This window comes from Colossoma macropomum, unplaced genomic scaffold (assembly GCF_904425465.1).
Source record: "Colossoma macropomum unplaced genomic scaffold, Colossoma_macropomum, whole genome shotgun sequence".
Lineage (NCBI taxonomy): Eukaryota > Metazoa > Chordata > Actinopteri > Characiformes > Serrasalmidae > Colossoma > Colossoma macropomum.
Window position 1 is genome coordinate 33445781 of NW_023494784.1, and position 21498 is coordinate 33467278.

A 21498-nucleotide genomic window follows, 5' to 3' on the forward strand; every position below is an offset into this window, starting at 1 on the left:
CACTGTTTTGGTGTTTCATCAGCTTCCATTAATTAAAACAATTACAGAAATTCACAGAAATTCTTTTCTGTAAACTTTGTTCAACATGGTCATTTTAATGTCAACTGTTTGTCCTTCAAGTTTTAAAGTAGCAGGCCCTGATCCTTAACTTGTAGGTCTTTGGGCACATGTTTGGTGGGCCCCTACGTGGCTGCTGTTTTTAGCATCACAATTTTTTTTTTTTTTATGATATCACAGCAGGTTACATGATGGCTGTGCAGCACCATGATGGCAGCATAATAACCATGTTTTTTTTTTTTTTAACTAATGTTTTTTAAATGATCCGTCCAAACTGCATAGTCTGGTGGTACACAAAACTAAAATGTAAACCAGTAAAAAGAGGCTCTAGAAACAAATCTAATGAGTTAAATATTTTTGTTAAGTATGATAGCCTGATGTGAAATCAAAGTCATTTATTCGTTGTTGTCCAGACGTGTAGGAAGAAACTGTGTAGATCCGCCCTGGTTGCATTAACACTATAAAGACAATAGCGAGTTGTAAAATTACTTTTTCCAAACATGCTGTGTCCTGCTATGGCACGATATGAGGTCATAGCTTTTTGCTCACAGCAGTGCAGTCATCATCCTAAACATTTCAATACTCTATAGTGGTAAAAAACACACTAGCAAACTTTAAAAAGCTAAACTGTTGTTTATGGACCATTTATTTCTTACCTTTGATGACTTTATATACAAAGAAGAACAGTTTGCAGATCACTGCCGACAATGGCACAATTTTTTTTAACTCTTGGTCATCCTCTACACATTCAGGAAAGATGTAGACGGTGTCAGGATAACACAATGACATAACACAATGGCGATGTTGAATTTATTACTTTTCTTTTTTGGCTTAATCAAGGCTAGCTTTAGATTTTATCATAGTTGCTCATTGGAGGTCTCCCAGTGGTTCGGACCCCTGAGCATGCACCCAAAAAACCCATGGGATGATCCAGGCCTGTGCACAGCTCGCTTTGATGTTGCATGAAAGGAGTCTATTAATCTTAGGGAAAGGTAGAGGACAGTTTGTTGGATTGCTGTTCTTCTGCGTATGTGGCTCTATTCCGAAGTGTGATCTGTTCAGAGTGATGTCAGATACACATAATGTGATAAAAAGATAATGTGAACAGCCTAACCAAAAAAATCTGATTTTGAGCCACTTTCACCTTCAGTCTGAATGTAGCCAAAATCTCAGATTGATACTCACCAAATCTGGCAATTCTCCATACTTCATTAAAATTCTTACTTCAAAAAAAAAAATTTTTCAGTCAGTTATTGGGCTTGACTGTGTCTGGAAAACAGGCCTGTGCCTTTGCCCGGTGCCTGTGTGTTATAGGCCATAACATGCGTGAGAGCTATATCCTATGCTCTGATTCTGTGCTCAGCCTGTGTAAGCTACATGTAGTTTCACATTTAAAAACAGTTCTTTGCGATTGCGTCTGATCTGTAGCAAATGCAAAGCTCAGAAGTATAAGGTATAAGGAAAGCTGCCAAAATTGCAGGTCAGTGTTTCTTTAACTACAATATGAGTGCTTTATAAACAGAATCTCTTCCTGCTTGTAACATTTTCAAAGTCTGGCCAAGAGATGAAAGCTGGCTGTTTTTGAAAAACTACTATGCTGATAAAGGGACTGTTAATGTTTGCAAACAATTTATTCCAGCCTATTTGAAGATGGTAACTAAAATTAACAACTCTTCTGCATTTGTAGAGGCCATTGTAAGAGTAACTCTGATCCCAGACCATGTGGGTAGCTTCTGCTAGTGCCGGAATGGGGCTGGTACAGGCTTTTTATGGAAACAAAGGCAAAGGGCCTGGTGTGTGTGTGTGTGTTAGTGTCTGAGCTTTGTGTTCACCTGATGCAGCATGTGTGCCTGGTTCTTTCTGAATGATTCACTATTATTGCAAAACATCTTTCTTCTTTCTTCTTCACATTCAGCTGTCAGCTCCTTTCATCTTCCCTTCACACCAAAGTGCACGGAGCATACTACTCAGTGTCTACTGTATCATCTCCTAAAAGAAAGACAAAAGCTTAGTGCCACTGAGAATTTGCTATTTTGACACAGTGAAAAGAAGACTGTAGTGTCCACAATAAATGTTGATACCTGAGGTCAGACAGTATATTTTAACATTCCAAATATGTCAGTAGGTATGGGTATATTTCAAATATGTCAGTGATGTCAGTGGTGAAGTTGATGCTTGTTATGCTTTTGATAGAGCACTATTGGACATATGAGTGTCTGACCTTGTGATTGATGCTGTTCATGTGGTGAAAGTCCTCAGTTTAAAGTAAATATACTTTGAACAGGAAATGTTGCTTTGACTGAAGTATTTGCCATGAATGCCATGCTATGTGTAATCTTTTCACTCTTGGTGTATCAACTGTTCACTTAAATTTTCCATTAAATGGTAAAAGTAGGTGTTGCAGCACTCATACCCTGCTGCTGTAGGATTTTCAGAAATGGGAGCATCTTTTAATTCCTTTAAAAGAAAATGAAAAAAATGGAGTTGCACATCGTTTTCAGCAGCTCGATGTGTGTGTGAGAGAGTATAAGGGTGGGCTTTTTGATTAATAAAGGAGTGTTCAGCATCTGAAAGGAGCTGGCTCATCAAAGCCAGACAAGCCAGAGGTAATTGGTTGATGTTCAGCCCCAGTTCTCTGCTGCTGTCAGTTCTGGGCGTGCCTCTGACACTTCTCATATTGATGTCAGTCTCTCAGAGGGCTCTTCACTTGTCAGAGATGGAGGGGGGCAGGGCATCAATCCTGCAGTTCAGCACAGCGCTGATAACTCTTCAGATATTGAATAGACAAAGACTTCAGAAAACTGCCAGATGGAAAACACCTGCCAAATCTTCCATTTACATTTACCAGAAACTGGCATGTCAGCTGTGAAGTTGCACCAAATGTAGGGTTAACTGGCTGTGGCTTGGGGGTTGGAGTAAGACAGTTTCTTTGAGACTAGTGGATGGGGAAGACTGTAGTTTAGCTTCAGATAATAGATCCTAGTAGACAAAGTAGTTATAATGTTTCTGGCCAGGCTCCACCCCTTTTTTATCTCCATTCTGTGGTCCCCCCCTTGACATGTCTGTCATGTGTGTAACTTGCAGCTCCAAGTTGTAATCAATAGGCTTGTTCAAATTAACACAGACCTGTGTATGTCGATTAGTGCCTACCATGACATAATGCATACCAGTTCGATTTTTTTTTTTTTGTTGGACTTGTGTCAGCTGAGCTTAATCCTCATGGACTAGATGCTTTGCCAACAACTAGACACACACTGTTTTTAATGCCTTTTAAAATGTTTAGTGTTATTATTTTCACATATTCATATTTTCACATTTACGTTCTTCAAAGTAATGTTACATCTGTTGTGTGAAGGCCGTGAAATCTGCTGGCCTGGGTTGCAGCTGGTAAAATTGTCCGGCTTAACGGCTGGCTTTCTAACTCCTCCTCTGACTACAACTGGCTTCTCTTGCCGACCATTAAAAGTTGAGGTGCAGTTGAGCTTGAACAAGCTGGTTGTCCTTAGTGTCTTGTTACCTGTCTGTGTATATACAGTCCTTGTCTTCCCCTGGTTACTTAGATTTTTATTTTACCTTTATTTTAGGGATGCATCAATTATTCATGTACATATGTAATGATGCTGATATCACATTTCTTTCATACTTGTAAAAGAAGTATTCACTCCAAACCCTTTGAGGAGCAAGCCCTCAGGACCATAACAGGGTCTTTCTTCTTCCAGTATTTCAATAAGACCCACAGGTGAAGTAGCGTTAACCAATAGCAGAACCCTGGAATAGTGAGCAAGTGTTCACTAATTTACTTATACATTCATATGGTGCAGAACAGCAAACATCAGCAGTGAAAAATTCCTGTATGCAGATATTTGCTTAAATGCAAATTCATAGAAGTCAGACGAGCTCACCGCCTGCCAGATTTGTTTCTAGACTTCGGTGTTGAAGTCCCAGTATGCAATAGCTGAAATAGAGTTCATTTTTTGGTATAGTGAATGAACAATACATCCACAAGACCACACCCTCTGAAACTGATGTTCACAATGCTCTGTATGAAAAAGCTCTGGTTGTTCAGGTTTGAGGTGGCTTTGGACCTTTTTGTGGTAAAATCTGATGCTGGGCTTGAAGAGTGCATCTTTTCAGCTTTATTATAGGCATTGAGATGAATAAAACATGAGTGTAGAGTGTTGGCCTAGATTTCTGAGCATGCCTGGCTCTGACAGTGGCTTAGTGCAGCTTCCTGCATGTGCTTGCTTCTTAATGCAGACTGCATGATGTATTTTAAACAATAGCAGTGGCAACACTGTATGCCTTGCTGTTGAATGAACTCCTGTAATTTCCTGCAGCTGGACATAAATGACTACTACAAGAGCTGTGGAGATTTGGCTGTATTATGGGAAAACATCTTGGAAACAGGAACATCTCAGGAAAGGCCAGAAGCTTTTGATATATATATAGCTCTAGCTTAGTCATTATAACTGCAAAAGGATTGATGATTAATTTATCAGCTCTCTGTTTTGTCGTTCACTCAGAATTTTGATGTGACTAGGAGTCTCTTTCATATGCAGGACAAAAGATTACAGTGAGGGGAATCAAGTGTTCAGACACTTTTATGATATTTCATATTCTTCCACAGCATATATTCACTTCAGATTTACACACATAGTGTCTTTTGACTTTTGTACTTTGTATGTTAGGTTTGTACAAGAAATTATACATTCATAGGCATAAAGGAGATTTGTGTAAAAAAGCAGAAACGATACAGAAAAAAAAGATAAAAACAGTATATTAAAATATACATATGTGCAAAATAAAAATACATCAAGTTTGACACATTAATGTTGCAAAAACGAAAAATGTTTGCATGGTATCATTATAAAAGATGTTGCCATTGTCTGGGAAGATTTTACACAACAATTAGCAATCATGATGGAGGTGAAGGAGCTTCCAACTGTTCTCAGGGAGAACAACAGTAAACAACAATCAAATGAAAAAAAAAACACAGAGCCACAAGAAAGTAGAAAGTTCAAGGAGCCACAACTAATTGTCTCCAGACAGATGCACTATGCAAGATTTCTCTGAAATTAATGATAAAGAGGTAAGAGAGAAGCCTGTGGTCACTTAAAAAGAGCTGCAGGATGACCTGAAAAAAACAGGAACAGCAGTTACACAGAGAGCAATAAGCAGTGAACTGCACTGCAGTCATCTCTGTTCCTACACCCCACTTAAAACTCCTCTGCTGAAAAAGAAGCACAGAAGTGTTTTGGCAGAAATTCACCTTGTCATGTTTGGAGAAAGAAGGGTTGTGCATATGATCCCAAGACCACCACACCCACCATGAAGTGCAGAGGTGGGAGCATCATGATATTCAGCTGCTTCTGTGCAGATGGTACTGGGTCATTATAAGTCATCAAAGGGTACATGAATGGAGCGATGTACTGAGGGACATTAGAGTAGAATCTCATTGACCAAGAAGGAGGAGAAAATGGACATTTCAGCACCTGAAGATGCTTGCAAATCTTAGCCGATATCCTGATATGATTTACATTGAATATTCATGCAAATTTATTGGAGATTTTAGAATTGCGAGTGCATCAGAGTGACCTTGGTAACCTTGGGGAATTGAAGAAGGTTTGCCAAGAGGAACGGGACAAAATTGAATCACAATGATGCAAAAAGCTATTAATTAATTACTTACATCTCAAAACTGTGAGACGGCTGTGCAGCAAAGTACTTATGTTATTAATTTTTTGGTGTCTGAATGCTTTTTTCCCTATGAGTTTAATTTTTAAAACATGTTTTTTTATGCTTATAAATATATACTTTCTTGTTCATGTTCATAAGTACAAAGTTAAAACCGAATTGAAAACAGTACTACTTTTGTACCTTAACTTCATAGCTGTGGAGTATCTTGTACTTTCAGTCCTGTCCTGTTTATTTTATTCTTGTGGTTTGTATTATGTTTCTAGTAGATATTTGCACTGGAAGTATATTAAATAACAAAAACAATGATGTCTGAATACTTGTATATCCTCACTGTAGATGTAATTTAATGTAATGCAATGGAAAAACATCCTGAACATCATGCACTGAAATGCTATGTGCAGATAAACACAATGTGTGAAATGTGGAATCAGAGACAGAGTCACAGTCGAGGTAGTGCATAGTTGAATGAGCATGACTTGATTCAGCAAAGCTGTGAGTGGATATGCATGACCGGATTCGCTTCTCACTAAACCATTTTGAGTGCATGTTGCAGTGGAGACCCGACACGACGAAGATGCTGCATTTCTTTTGGCTCTCCCCTATATTTTTTGAATGACAGCCAAGCCTACAAAATTATGCTGAAAGGCAAAGCGTTTACTAGACTATTTAATGAGCTGAATGACTGAAAACCTTTATGGACATCCAGGCATACAAATCTTATTTCTTCAAAGCACAGTCCGGTTGTCTCTGATTTTATCCTCTGCCTCCTGACTAGACAACTCTTAGTACATCTCTTAAAATGCCAGCTTGGTGTGGTACTGGTAGAGTTCATAGTGTGCAAGGTCATGACTGGCAGTTCTCTTATCAGTGCTTAGACAGAGCTCAGTATCTGTGGTTGTCATGGTGTTTTGTGACCGCAGAGCTGTGTGCAGTTATCTGAGACAGCAGCTAGGTTTAAGACTATGGCTTAACAATATGTTATTTGTTAATAGTTATTGCAAGATTGTCTTTTGCAATACTGATATTTCAGAAGACTGTAATACTCAAATGACCCCTTTAACCAATCACTATGGTTTTTGTGTGCTGGCAGCATCTGACCAAGGCACACAAGACACTTCACAATTGCAATATGTAGCAATTTAATGGGGGAAGAGGCCTCCCTTAAGAACAGTGTCCATTTATTGTAAAGCTAAATCATATCTGTGTATGAAATACATAGTATATTGTAGTGGGTAGCACCTTTGCCTTCCATTCAATAGACTATATACTATGATATATTGTATTTAAATTAAATATAATTATTGCATTTAATACTGAAATACTTCACTTAATTCATATATCTGACTATATATCTGACTGCATTTTGCATGTTTTATTTCTTAACAATATCAGCTGCTAGAATTCTGTACCAACCAAATACTGTATTCCATTATTGTTGTTCTGGTTGCTACACACTACTGCTATGCACATATCTGCTAGGCAATCTACTTATATGTCATAGTATGTTACATCCTGCTTTGCACAATCTACATATTCTCAGTACCGTGTACTGCCTGTGTGCTGTTTTGTATTTATTGTAGGTCTTTTGTATTTATTGCATTGTGACAATTTAAACAAAGTAGTCACATGAGCATTTCATTAGTAAGTGCTTTAGGTTAATTCACAGGAGAAAATTACATTGTACGTGAAAGCATCTAACTGCAAAACTGACAAAAACTAATCTCCGGCAAGAAAATGTAGCCTAGTTCTAGCTAACGATCATGTGTTAATGCTAGCATGCTAATCAACTCAAATTTGTGTCTTTATGATGAAAATCTTACTAATATTTCTGGGGCAGTATGCTAAAGGGGACATTGTGCTCCATGACTGGAAGGACTTCTTGCCTCAAAGCTCTAACTTACATTTTAACTTATTAAAAAAAAAAAAAAGACTTTTTACACTCTCAAAACCAGTGATACTCTCTCCACAACTCCCTCATCTGTTTTAGAAACTTTTCTTGTACAACTCGTATATACATTTTGCCATTTCTAAGCTTCATTCTATGCCACATCATCAGCATTAGTTCACTGTGATATACACTAAGCTAGAAAGTCAGTTGTTTAATGTACTTGTGTCATTTCACCCAAAGAGGTGTCCTAATACAAGGCAGAGTCAGAAAAATCAGTCACCTGACATGGATGTTTAGAATAATTAATAATAAGCCTTTATAAATGTTTATGTAGGTTTATGTCAGGGGTGTCTAATCTTATCAGCTAGTGTGGCTAAATGTTTTCATTCTAAACAAGCAGGAGCTCACCCAATTCCACTTACTTAATCAGTTGGTCTTAGTCTTCAAAGAACTAAACATGTGTGCTTTTGTTCGTTGGAATGAAAACCTGCCTCCACACTGAGCCTTTGCAGTTAAGATTGGATACCCTTAGTTTAAGTCAGTTGTCATGATGAGTTTATGTAGGTGTTATGCAGCCCTATGCTAGACCCCTCTCTGCCACAGCCACTACCTTCAGCACTCAGTTCTATCACCGCTTCTCATACTGAGATGATGCTACATTCTGTATAGTTGTAATTACTCAGACTAAACATCAATCTTTTCCATTTATGATGTGACGGTTTGCTACGATTGAACAAAGAATGCACAGCAGGACTAGATTTAGAAAGCGACGGTTGTCTTTAATTTGCAGCTGGTAATCAAATCAATTGTAACGAGCCTCGATGTAATTGAATGGACAGAGACACACTGGGAAAGATCTGAGTGATCATTGTTAGAATCGATATAAAATGGGCTCAAAAATCCATTTAAACCTGTTGGAAGCACAAGGCAGAAAAGCTGTGCATCTGATCAGAGTGTCTTGCTTTCTTTAAGTAGCTGTTAGCACCCGTTTGATCCTCTTCTGACACAGATCTGTTGTTGTGCAGAAAGGGAAGATTGGCCATTTTCTGTCTTTGAAACCTCACTTCATCGTGGGCTGGCACCCAAAGGACTGGTAATGAAATTTTGTCATTTTCATGATGAGTCATCGGCAGCCCTTGCAGACAGTGTAGCTTTAGTGCTCAGCCTGTGGAGAATTGGAGTGATCCATTGTGGTTTAAAAGGTGCAATAAGTAGTGCTGCCCTTGAGCGTATATGTCTGAAAAATATTATTTAGAATACATTGGAATGGTCCACTGTCTTGAGAAGTAAAATGATATCTACAAGCAAAGAAGCCAGCCACATGACTCACAGTAAACCTGTAGTATTTGTCTCGCAGAATAAACGAGTCATTTGCTGTACCCGCTGTTGTATTCACTGCAGAACAATATATGAAACACACAGACTATCTGTTTTATCATCCTGCACTACCAATAACTCAAGAACGGAGGAAAAGGTGCTGTTGTTGCTTTCACTTGGCTGCAACCACAGACGTAATAAGTCTCCTTTAGAACTGAATATGTGTTTAATAATAAATACAAGCATTAGTGCAAAAGCCACAGACCATCCTTCATTTGTGTAGTCTGATTAGATAATCCACTTGCATAAGGGGGAAAGTCAGAGAAAAATAAGTGAAAAGAAGTTTCCAGAAGTTTCCCAAAACTGGATTCAGAAAATGATTAAATGATGCAAAGAAAATGGGACTCCTAATAACCATGCACTGCATTCCACTGCATCTGTCAAGAAGCCCTTATTGAGAAAAGCAAATGGACAAAAGAATTAAATTTGCAAATCAAATAAAGAAGCTGCTGATGTTCTCACAACAATGGACTGTCCACCCTAGAGTCCAGACCTCAACATCACTGAATGTGTTTGGGATTACTTGGATCGTGAGAAGCAGAAAATGCAACCAACTTCTAAGACTGAACTTTAAATATGGAAAAAATCTTTTGAATTTCTTTGGAAGATTGAAAGCAAGTCTCCCGAAAAGAATGGAAGCTGTAAATCGACAATGGGTGGACACACTGAAACTTCCTGTTAAAAGGACGTTTTCTGCTTTCTTTTTGTACTGAATCATATTCACCACTCCATTCAAAAATGCTTACACAATTGCTGGTACCTATGGTGCTCTGTATGAAGGATAGAGAGTGATTTGAGAAATAGCTTCAGACTCTGCCCCTAGGGATTAATGCTGCTCATAGAGCCAGTCACCAGTAAATGACTCACTCTAATAACACAGCGAAACTAGATCATTTACATGATCCTCTTCTGCCAGTGCTGCTGGCTCCATAAGTGCCATTGCATTTATTAAGTACCTGCTGTGTGGTCTGGGTGGTCTGGCTGAATGTTCTGGTGTCTCCGTTTGTGCCGCTGAAGTACCTGCAACCTTCAGTCCAGAGGTTTTGCATAAAAGTCAACCTCTCACAGTCTCAGCCTGAGGTTCAGCTGGGATTGCGTTGGCATGACAACGAAAGTGTGGCACTGGCACTGATAGCCAGCTGCAGCTGCAGTAATGAGAGCAGGGGTCACATATATATATATATATATATATATATATATATATAAAACCCTTTCAAAGTGCTGATCTGGGTTCAGTTTTGCCATATATCCCCAACAAATACACTCAACAATGCAGTCAATAAATAATTGGACATTTTTTGGCTTGTTGACTTTTTTGTTGTTTTGGTTCTGCAATCCAGCACATAATATAGATTTGCATAGTAACAATGACTAAAGGTGTATTAGTTGAAGTGCTGAATGTCAGCTTTAATTATTAATTTAACATATCTACATGTATATTAGATGATCTCTGTTGGAGCCATAGCCATTTTAATATGTAGTTTCTTCATTTCAGGGGACCATAAGTAATTGGACAGTTGGATGCTGATCATTATCTTGAGCATCATGTGTAACAGGGTAGAAGGATGTGCAGTTTCAGCCTCTAAAAGGATAGGAGCTCCTTTTATGGTTGAAATTGGTCCAACAGAGCTTCCTGCCCCTGGCTAATGCACCTGTCCAATATCTACCCCATTCTGAGCACTACACAAGTGCATTCCTCTGGAGTAAAGCCCTTGCTTAAAGCATTTTGTGACCTAGAGCCATACACTAACTTTTGACTGAGATTGTAGTCCACTCCTGTTGGCGCTTCAGTCTAATGAGGACACCAGAAAATTCTCTTTCCTAATGCCATTACACTCATGAACATTTAATGTACACAAGTGCTGTCTGCAGTATGGCCACTTTGCACCATCATTTTTCAGTTTAATATATCGTTGCTGTTCAAAAAACAAACAAACAATCAAACAAAAAAGATGTATCTTCAGTTTTGTCAATTTTTATTTTGTATCATTTGATCACATTAGCTGTCCTTTACATTGTGTAAAAATTTCATGATGGACAAATAGAAATGCTCCACAATAACTAGGTTTAAAGCTTCTTTACATTAACTTATATTACATGTTAAGACAGTTTTTGCCTTCTCCTGTAAAGTTGCTATTTTGGAGGTACTTGTTTTTCTGTGGACAGTGACAGTGTCACCCTTCATCTGATTGCTGAATACTGCACTTTATATACCTAATGCGTTAATGTTAACACAGATTACAAGAATGAATGTCTGCATGTCTGTTGTTGACTGTGTGTTTGCATGAACTAATACAAGAATAGATGTCTGCGTGACACTGTAGGCACTTTAGTCTAATGAGAGTTTATTTATTATGAGAGTTTATTTATTAAGATCTAAACCAGGGCTGTCAAACATGGAAAGGGCCATAATAAAAAATCTCGACAAATCAGTAAGGCAGAGAATGTGTGTGTGTTTATTTCATTTTAATTAAACATTTTGCTATAACAGAATAAGCTATTGTTTTTTTCAAAATACACCAAAACTGCAACAGTAAGATATAGGCACTTGTAGTACACCTTAAAAAAAGTTATAATTTCCATAGCTACAGCAAAAAGTCAGTTAAAGTGCAGTTAAATGCAGTTAAAGTGTAGTTAAATGCTGATTAACAGCAGCAAAGAATGTATATAGAACATATTTCAAATAACAGCTAAATACAGGCTATAAATTAAACTTCCAGTTTCAGTGCTTCCTTCGGACACACTTGTAAAGATGAAAATAAATAAATGCAAAATAATACATCTGCACAGGACCTTACACCTTACACTTTTAGTGGATATTTAAACACAGAACAAAAGTGAAATTAACGCCATTATAATCTGGTAAAACAAAATAAAAAGTCTCTTATTTTCGTGCAGCCAATGAAAATACATTCTACTCACTTTCAGTGTCCTCGCATTAAATATTTGCCTTGTGTTCTTGGTTTCCGTTTAAAAAAATCAGAGCATCACATGAGAAGAATGTAGTCTTGATTGCTGTCGGGTTACAGTGTTCCCGGCTAAGGAAGAACTCCTCTCACTTGGTGTACTGGTGGCTGGAATTGGAAAGCTTGGCAAGACAAGGGAATCGATTCTCATTATGTTCCCACCATTGCAAAGGATTTTCCATTATGGGAATGTATGCTGTATGGAAGTACTCTTGAACCTCAGTGCCAAAGGTGGTGGTGCTCCTTTTCTAGTGAGGTCCAAACTGTTTTTCAAAGTCTGTCTGTAGCCTTGATTGTGCACCAATCCCCATCTCTGGCTCTGTGTCCACATCTGCATGATCAGTGGTGCCTGTGAGGTTAGTGTTAATGTTAGCTATAAGGAAAGAAAATACTTTACATTATTGACACAGTGGTAGCCTATGAACTAGCTAAAAACCTTGTTAATAAAAGCAGATTAATATATTTTTCTAAACTAACCTGTAACTTCATGACATTCCTGCTCCTCGTCTTGAGCCGGCTTAGTCAGATGGGCCCTGGCCTCCTGTATGGTTTGCTCTGGGAGGAACTGTAGGTGCTTGAACCGGGGGTCCAACGTGCAGGCCACAATAGAAATGGTCTCTCCAATTCACCAGACTCCAGTTATTGATAATTATTGATGCTGAGTGATAGTGCCAGCCCTAGTCAGGCATAATACAAATTTCCAAATACACATTTCTTGTAAATACAGACTTATATTTGGCCAAACAATGATTCTGAGTCTGATTCTGATTCTATTCCTGATCCTGATTTTGTTTCTGGTTCTGGTTCTGATCCTGAGGGTGAGTGTGGGGAAAGGATCTCAAAGAGATGTGAACAATCAGAGAGCAGTGTTGTTCTGAATGTCTAGAGCTTTCCAGAGCACCTGCTGCTGTCACTGTGAAAGAGCACACAGTACTTACAGCGCTACAGAAAGAGCTCAGGTGGGTGATATGATACCCACACCAGCGGCCTTGTGGGGGATACCTGTTCTGAGTGAGAGCACTCTCACGCTCTTACAATGGCTCCTTCAGTGCCCTACTTTTTCATGTAACTTCACCATTGTATAATCAGCACAATGCGTACGAGCAGGGCTCTGGAGCCTCTATCATCTTTCGGCCGTGTCAGAGGGCACCAGTGCCCTGGCTACCTCGGTAAACAGCCCCTGTATAAGGGGAGGGGGCAGCCTGGGTCTGTAACTCTATCTGCAGTTTACCCAGCATGTTAATGAAGAGCAAGCAAACACATCTGTCAGCCGATGCTGATTTCCCAGCCCTGTCACCGTGTTTGCCTCAACACGGCAATGAATAGAGGAGCAATCCATAAGCTTGCTCCTGATTGTACCCAGGCCATTAACATTTGGACAATGAGGCAGCGCTGCGTCTGAAAGGGAAAAGGGAAACAAGCACTGTTTTGGGTTCCTCACAGTAAAGCGATAGTGGGGGAGTGGCATTTAGAAAGAGATCTGCTAAAAAGCCCTTCATTGTTTTATGTTTGTTTGTTCTTTTGTTGTTACATAATGGTAATTAAGGGGAAACAATTACAGTGAGAAAGAGAAAAAATAAAGCATCAGATAACCACATAGAGGGAGTGGGGTAAGAGAGACAGAGAGGGAGAGAATAAGACTGGCTGAATAGAGACAAAGAGGAGAAGAGTGCTTTAAAAACAGTAAGTAACCTGTCTGCCTTAACATTTTCATTTTACTTATAAGTTTTTTATAAAATGGTTCATTCTACATTGTTAGAAATACATTTGCTGTGCAGATATATTTTTTGTTTATCAAGGTACAAACAGTGTAAATGTACCCTCAAATGTACAACAGTGGTTTTAAGGTCCAATTGTACCTTAAATAAGTTTTTACCTGGTGGAAAAGTATGTATTTTTACATTTTCATAACCTAATGTTTTAAAACAGAACAATAAAATAAAAAGGCTGGAGATAGACAGGGTGTGTGTGGAGTCAGTGCAACTTAGAAAATATAATTTTAGTGGATTATGGTACAATAATGTTCCCTGACTAAAGGCACTGAGATGTACTCTTGAGGGTACCACCCCAGTGACAAGACGGGTACTGCCCCCATGACAGTTTAGTACCTTTTTTTCGGAGAGTGTAGAGAAACATATAGACTCCAATTTCTTCACAGTGATGGTGATAGAAACCAGGAATTACTACATGTCTACAACTCAAATATAGCCATTTTTTATCCAAAGTGAACCTTTACGTGTCTTGAGAGTTTTTGTTATTTTATGCTGATAATGGTAAAATGGTGGTAAAGAAATTTTATCTGGGTACTGTTTTACATTAGAATGTACCTCTACATCACAAATGTGTTTCTAAAATTATGTTTCATTACAAAAACAGTGTCTAAGTCATCAGGCAACTTATAATGGTAAATCTGGAAAAGTTTACTTTAGGGATATTTTGCCTCGCTGTACCAAGAATGTTCCTCTCTGCCATGAATGGATTTACATTTTAGGCCAAACCTTTTTCTCAGAACTATCAGAAAACAATACATTATCATCAGGCAGCATATTTGTAACAATTTTGTATGATACATTTCTGTGGGGAAGCTTCTAGAGGCATTAAACTCTTCTGACGTTCGGTTCCCATAGCTACCACTGTGAACAATCCTGGCTATGTAAGTTTCTCTAAAAGAGAGAATTTTATATCAAACTACTCTGAATGACTTTGTGTACATCCATTACAAACAAACCATTTAATTATGCAGACATTTTGAAAAATTGGTGGAAAATTCCCTTTTAATATAGTGTAAAACCAGATTATTGTTTTATAAACTTACTATACTACTACAGTAGATCTTTTTCACAATGAGGGAGTGTGATGGGTGCTACAACACGCTTGTCTCTGGAGATGAAAAAGTTGAATGGCTGTACTTTCCCTCATTACTTTCAGTTGGGAGAGAGAATGAGATCATTCTGGCAACTTGCTAAATGCCACAAATACACCTCATCCATTACCACTGCTAGGGATTTATATGGTGAGAGTTCCAAAAAGGCTGGAGAATATGTGCACCCTGGAAGAAGAAAGAGGATGTGGCAGCTTAAAAAGATAAGGAGCAAGTCGGGGGCATCCTTAATGTTTTTGCTCTCTCTCTCTCTCTCTGTGGTGCCGTATTGGCCCTCGTCCAAACCTGTTGTGTATTTCAGAGGGTGTGATTTATCGTTTGACTCCACAGGTCGGTCATCTTTATTAAAGTCAAGCATTTGAATGGACATGAAAGAGCGGATGCACGGGGGGCAGGCGCCCAGAGCTTAATGAAATGTTGTCCTGATTAATTCACGCAAAGCCAAGGGACACGAACGACAAAGAGGACTTTGTCTGCCTTAATTAGTGGCTTCCAGTTCTGCCATCGCTTTCATGCTTTGCCGTGTTTGGCCCATCTGCTCTGATTAATTATCAGCAGGCACTCTAAGAGGCCAGCACTGTGAGGCCCTCACTGATGGAGAGAGACGTTTAAGAGCGAGCCTTGTTAAATCACGATTTGTCTGGAGACAAGAGGATGTGGCACTTACCATGGCGTCGATAAACGCCCTTCAACGTCTTACAGCTCCTCAGCGCTCCAGCACTTCATCTCCTCTGCAATGCCAGCGCAGTTCATTTTAACCCTTTGAAGTCTAGCATTATTATTGCGTTTTTGCTGTGCATTCACATAATGTAATAATTTATCTGTAATAGATAATACATAATTGATTACACCATGAATTACATTTACATACATAATGACACGTTTGAGTTGGCACTTCTGATTTTTTTCAATTTTGGTATTTAGCACAGCAGCCCAACATCACCTTCTGGAGTACAATAACTACATCATCAAGTATCCAGAGGTGAACCATGACTGTTCGAGTTAGGCCTTCACTTGAGGCTATAAAAGTCAAAAATGTGGAAAGCATCTCTATAGTAATGCTCATTTCTGATACACCCCTATAGGATGACAGGACTTTGTTAGCTTTAAGCTAATGGTGATTCACATGAACGTTTTTTGGCCATTAGATTGAATATGGACATTTAAAGCTTGTAAAAGACATTCCATGCTTTATTTGAGGCTTTCAATATAAATACAGTTGTAACATATATTTTACCTTGTAAGTTTTACAGTGACTCCTTCAGTAAATCCCTGGCATAGAGCTGCCTTTATTTCCATTTCTAACAACACAGTTAGGCTACCACTCATAGTCACAGTCAGTGATGTATCTAGGACTTCCAGAAGGCCTACAGTGACCTTTTCCCACCCACTGAAAATCAAAACGTGATTGGCCTAGTTCTGTTAGTAGTTAATCTGGCATGTGAGGCATTCAGTTCAGCCCTTACTTACTAACTAAAGGGAGAGCTTCTTTTGGATGTAACTGCTCAGATACCACAAAGAACAATCCCCTGATTGCATTTCTGTTTGGCATTTCAAGAACTGAACCCCTGTGTTTCCAACCAAAACTATGAAAACAAGAATATTATTACAGTACTTTCAGAGTTTAGATGATAATTCTATAAAATAAACTAAATATAAGACGAACTAAAATGAACTAAAAGTAACAGACATGTACTTTTTTATTTTATAGAAATCAGTAGGCCTCCTTTGTAGGCCTAGATGGCCCAGAGAGTTCTCTGTGGCGGATACTGGTTTGAGATATCAGAAACCTTAAATCTGTCTGATGCCATTTTATATATATATATATATAAATTATAAAATTATATTTTAATCTGCCAATACCAATATTGTTCTGATATCATCATGCATTCCCAAAATATTTAAAATGATAATAAAGTATGCTTCTCTACCTACAATCAAAAAATAATTCAACTAAATGATGCAGAGATGTTTTATTGCACATGCACCGTGGGGGATCTAGGAGGATTAACGTCTCTAGATCTCAAAGGGCAGCGAGTGCGTTTCTTTGGCTTTTTGTGAACGGCAGACTCTGCCTGTCCTGCACATTAGGGCTTGTCTGACATGACAGAAGAGCTTGCGAGAGCAGTTGTGGTTGTTGATGGTGAGGCTCCAGGCTTGTTGTGTGCCTCCCACTGGGCGGGTGACATTTACTCTGACTGATCTGGCGGCCTCGTAGCCTGTCATCCTGCTTCCCTCGACCCGCCCCATCGCTCCTGGACCTCTTCAAACGCTGACATGAAAGCATTCAGGGCCAAGAGGCCAACAGCTACTTTCCTCCCTGGTACCAGAGTAGTCCACTGCTGGGAGGGTTACGCATGATGATGTATTAGGCTAGTGGTAAGCCCTACTGGGGCATATAGTATTGGGTCAGTAACTTTGATTTCTAGGTGATTATGATGCTGCTCTCTGAGTCTGAGTCTGTATCTTTAAACCTGCCTTAGGGAGTAGAGTGGGTTTGAGGATGTTTTAAATGCTAGTCTGAATCATGTTTATTCCAAACCTGCCACTTGATGGGTCACTAGAGCATAATGCTGTTATTTAACAGTTCTTAGTTGTGGGCAGATTCTAGCAGTGTCTGAAGCATGCTAATGTCATTTTTAATCTCATGGTTACTGTAACTGAGCCTAGGGTGATGGTGAACTGTAAGGAATGTGTTGTATTTGAGCCAGGAGGTGCGGAATTCCGGCTACAGCTCTGTAACATTTATCAAACGGACCCAAACATTGACACTGTTTCTTAATAAATTTTGATATTTACTTCATACTTTAGACCAAATCAGATTACATTAATGAAACAGTTAGGGCTGTTGCAGTGACAAATTTCACCACTGCTGTGTAGGGGTGGGCATTATGACAGTTTTTATATTTTTTATGATAAATTATGTCACAAGATGATTTTATGAGCTTATCGTGGCTATGGACAGTACAAATAGAGCATAAACAATCCAGTTTGATTGAATTTAATGCAGTGCAGCATGTGAAACATTAACCTTTTCAACTCCTTGAGACCACCGGTGGTTCCAAAAAGCACTTTGTCATATTCTTCATAACTTCCATATTTCATACGCTACATTGAAAAGGTGGGTGTCGTATGAGAGCTGTAATTGTCTTCTTTCCAGTCAAATAGATGGGTAATGTAATTTTAAACCCTTATAATAAAAGAAGCTGAACTCAATTTTTTTTCTACTGAAAGTCGACCCATTTTTCCAGAAATCTGGGCTATAAACTATAAACAGATGGTGTCTCTTCAGTGATATACTCTGTAGAAATTATTTTATAAAATAATACAAAGAGCATCTAAGATTTTTGGCTTTCAGCAGTAAGTTGTAAGCATATAGCAATATGTGTGATTGTAGATGCTCAGTCTGTCCTTAACTATCATTCAGCTAAATATCTATTAAATGCAACTGAAGTTGAAGTTGAGTGTGAAAGATTCTATTAAATGTAACCCTAACCTAAACTTAACTTCAGCCCAAAACCTACCCCTACTCCTAAACCTAACCTTTACCCTAATGTTGTTAATAATATATATAAGTATTTAAAGACCTATTTTTTAAATGTAACCTAACAGGTTATTTTTTTTCTGTTCCAACATATTTAACTTCAGAACTAAACATTGCCATGGATATCATGTATTTAGAAAATGCCTTGAAGTATTGTAATATTGTGATACCGTGATAAATGTATCACTATGTTTTTGCGACATCTCCCATTTGACCACAGTGTTTGGGTACCGTTCCTTTCCAATGCTAGAAACCTGAAGGGATGGGGAAGGCGGGGGGCAACTTAATACTTACTTTAATTATTTTTTCAGCAGAAAAAATGTAACATGACTCCTTGTCTTAGCTAACTCAGTGTTAATTAAGTTAGTGCTGCGCATCACTGGTTTATGCCAGAAGTAGCACAAAGCACTGGCGAAGTGCAGTGTTTCTGTGACATTTTGCTTTCACGTGACGATCATGAGTGAAGAACAACACAGAAGTATTTTGTACATGCTTCTAGGGCAGGGTGTCCTATCGCATTCACAAAGGGGCGGCACATTCTCTTCTCAAGCAGCTTCGCAGGGAGGAGTCTGGGATGCTTTTGGGAAGTTACTTGTACACTGAGACCCTGTTAGGGTTGCTCAAAGCTACTTGTTGGAGAGCATTAAAAATATATTTTTTAGACAAAGTAGTAATATTTATTTTTTTATGTATTAATTTGTCTTTGAAATAAATGCATACATAATCAACAACTTTAGTACTTGCATTTGTAAAAGAAGCATATTTCTGGCATTTGAGTATTAGATCAAAATGTCTTTAAAATGATGAAAAACATGCATTCAGTCAGGTGTGTCTAAACTTTTGACTGATACTGTATGTATACGGAGCCATGGAGACTGTGGAGTATCTCAGGGTTGAGGATCTTACCCGTGGACCCAGTTTCAGCCACAGGGCTCTGTCAGCTTTGATGAAACCCATAACCCCATGTTTCATAGCCGAACACTTGTTAAATGCCAGATACTGACTCTGTGATTGTGTTTGTGCTCTCCGGTGCAGGTTCTGGCTGAGGAGGAGAAGGGCTCCACAGAAGGTCTGGAGGATGAAGACTGGGAGAGGGCTCTGTCTGTGGAGCGGTTCGGGGACATCATTACCGAGTCAGGCACTAATGGTGCAGACAAAATGGGCCGCAGCTACAATGAGAAGGACTTTGAATGTGAGTGCAGCAGTTTCAGATAAATTAAAGGGGAATTACACATTTGGCAATTTTTCAAAATTTCTGCATAATTAAATCAATAGGACAAAAAGGTCGTTCAGAGTAGTTTGTTGTGAAACGTACCATTCTAGAGAAACTTGCTGAGTCACTATTGCTCACAGCATTTGAAGTGTTTAAAGGGGACCAGCCACACCATCAAACAGCCATGATACATTTTCCAGCCCTCTAAATAAACAGTCAGAACACACATTATGAAATTTACAGCATACTTCTGAAGATATAAGCTTTTTTTATTTCAGAACATATAAAGCTTGATTCCTAGAGTTAATTTGGACTGTTACAGTTGGTCAGGGCGTGGTTATATTGACACTCTCTGGCGTGACCACGCTCCCTCGTCTACCTTGGGTCATTTAGCTTTGCAACTTTTTAAAGATCTCAGATTTCTGTGGAATTAACAGACGTTTTACTCCGAGTCAGTCAGTGTGCCTGCTTACTGTTGAAGCATGTGCATGATAGAGTCTTTGTTACATACAATGGAAAGTCTGTGAAAGAAGCAACAGTTAAAAAGCTGCTGCTGCTTTAAAAAACACCCAAAATGCATTTGTACTGACACATGTTGAAAACTCTTTAAGCCAGAAGATTTCAAGATGGATTTAAAGTTTGGATTTCTAAACAGCATCAAGTCCAGACTGTAATTCTTTACATGGACACTCAGCAGAAGCAGAAAACCTGAGCTGAGGTTGTCTGTCTGTAGAAACTGAGCTAACACTGCGTTAACTGCTAGAAAGAGTGCTTGCTTGACAACATTGCAGAATATTTGGCTCAGCTCAGCAGATTTAGCTGAAATATTGAGAAATAAAGTTGTTTGCATTCACGAGTTGAGTTCATAGACTCCAGTGTGTTTTTTTCTTGTACTGCGGTTGCCAACATGACTCGATTTGGTTTGTTTTTTTGGTTACTTCAACTTGAACATGTAAACGCATTGCTGGTTTCTCCCATATTAAATTCCAGCTGCTTCTAGGCTAGTTATGTATTCCTAGTTGCTTTTTTCTGTTGTGAGTTTGAAGGAAGTGCATTTGTGAATGGTTGTGGATGGAGGGGGTTGAGCAAGTGGATGTGAGTGAATGGGAAAGTTGCAATGGTGATCCTTGGGGGATGGGTCCTCTCTCTGAAACATGCCCAGAAACAACACTGGTCTGTTCTTTCCTTGTTTTTGTTCCTTAAAGTGGCTTTGACGACAAAAAAACATGTTTTCTCAAACCTAAGGCATGACGCAGCACTATCTGACACAAAAAGATAGAGGCATTAAAGAGGAACAGCCAAAGCTGACTGTTCCACTTTAATGCCTCTAAAAGCTCCTTCACAGAAGGTTATTACACTAGATGCTGCCTGATGTTTAAGACAGTGTTTTATATACATTCTGAGAAGGTTTTGGCATAAAACATTATTTGGACATTCATGTAGGCAAAATAATCCCCAATGAAAATGGTTTATGGTTTTACCACTGTTTTACTGTTGTCAACATTACATATAAAAACTCAGAGGACACATGTAGGTTCACTGGTCATTTTGAATACAAAATAAAATATATTTGCGTTGTACACATTACGACACCTGGTTCGTATCGCCACCACTGTGAAGAAATCTGAGAGTAAATTTCTCTACAATGCATAATTTCACATCAGACCACTCTGAATGACTTTGTTGACTTTGTATAATTCTGCTGTCTCAACAGCTGAATTATACACAAATAATGAAAAATTGGTTGAATTTCCCTTTGAAGTGACTCCTGGTATGTGTGTATTCTTTGGGATACTGTGTGGCAGGCTGCTTTCACAGTCAAATGGTGTCAGGCTTTGCTGGCTCAGCTTGTTTAGAAACTTGCAAATGACCAGC

At 38.7% G+C, this 21498-nt stretch overlaps 1 protein-coding gene across 2 annotated transcripts in view; it reads left to right on the forward strand.

Annotated features, from left to right (window-relative positions):
- The window catches only part of slc4a3 (solute carrier family 4 member 3), an 85783-nt gene that overhangs the window by 22045 nt on the left and 42240 nt on the right, over positions 1–21498 (forward strand). For both annotated transcript variants that reach the window (XM_036569516.1, XM_036569509.1), the window contains exon 3: positions 19446–19602. In XM_036569516.1, coding sequence (XP_036425409.1) covers positions 19446–19602 — 157 coding nt within the window. The remainder of the gene's footprint in view (positions 1–19445; positions 19603–21498) is intronic.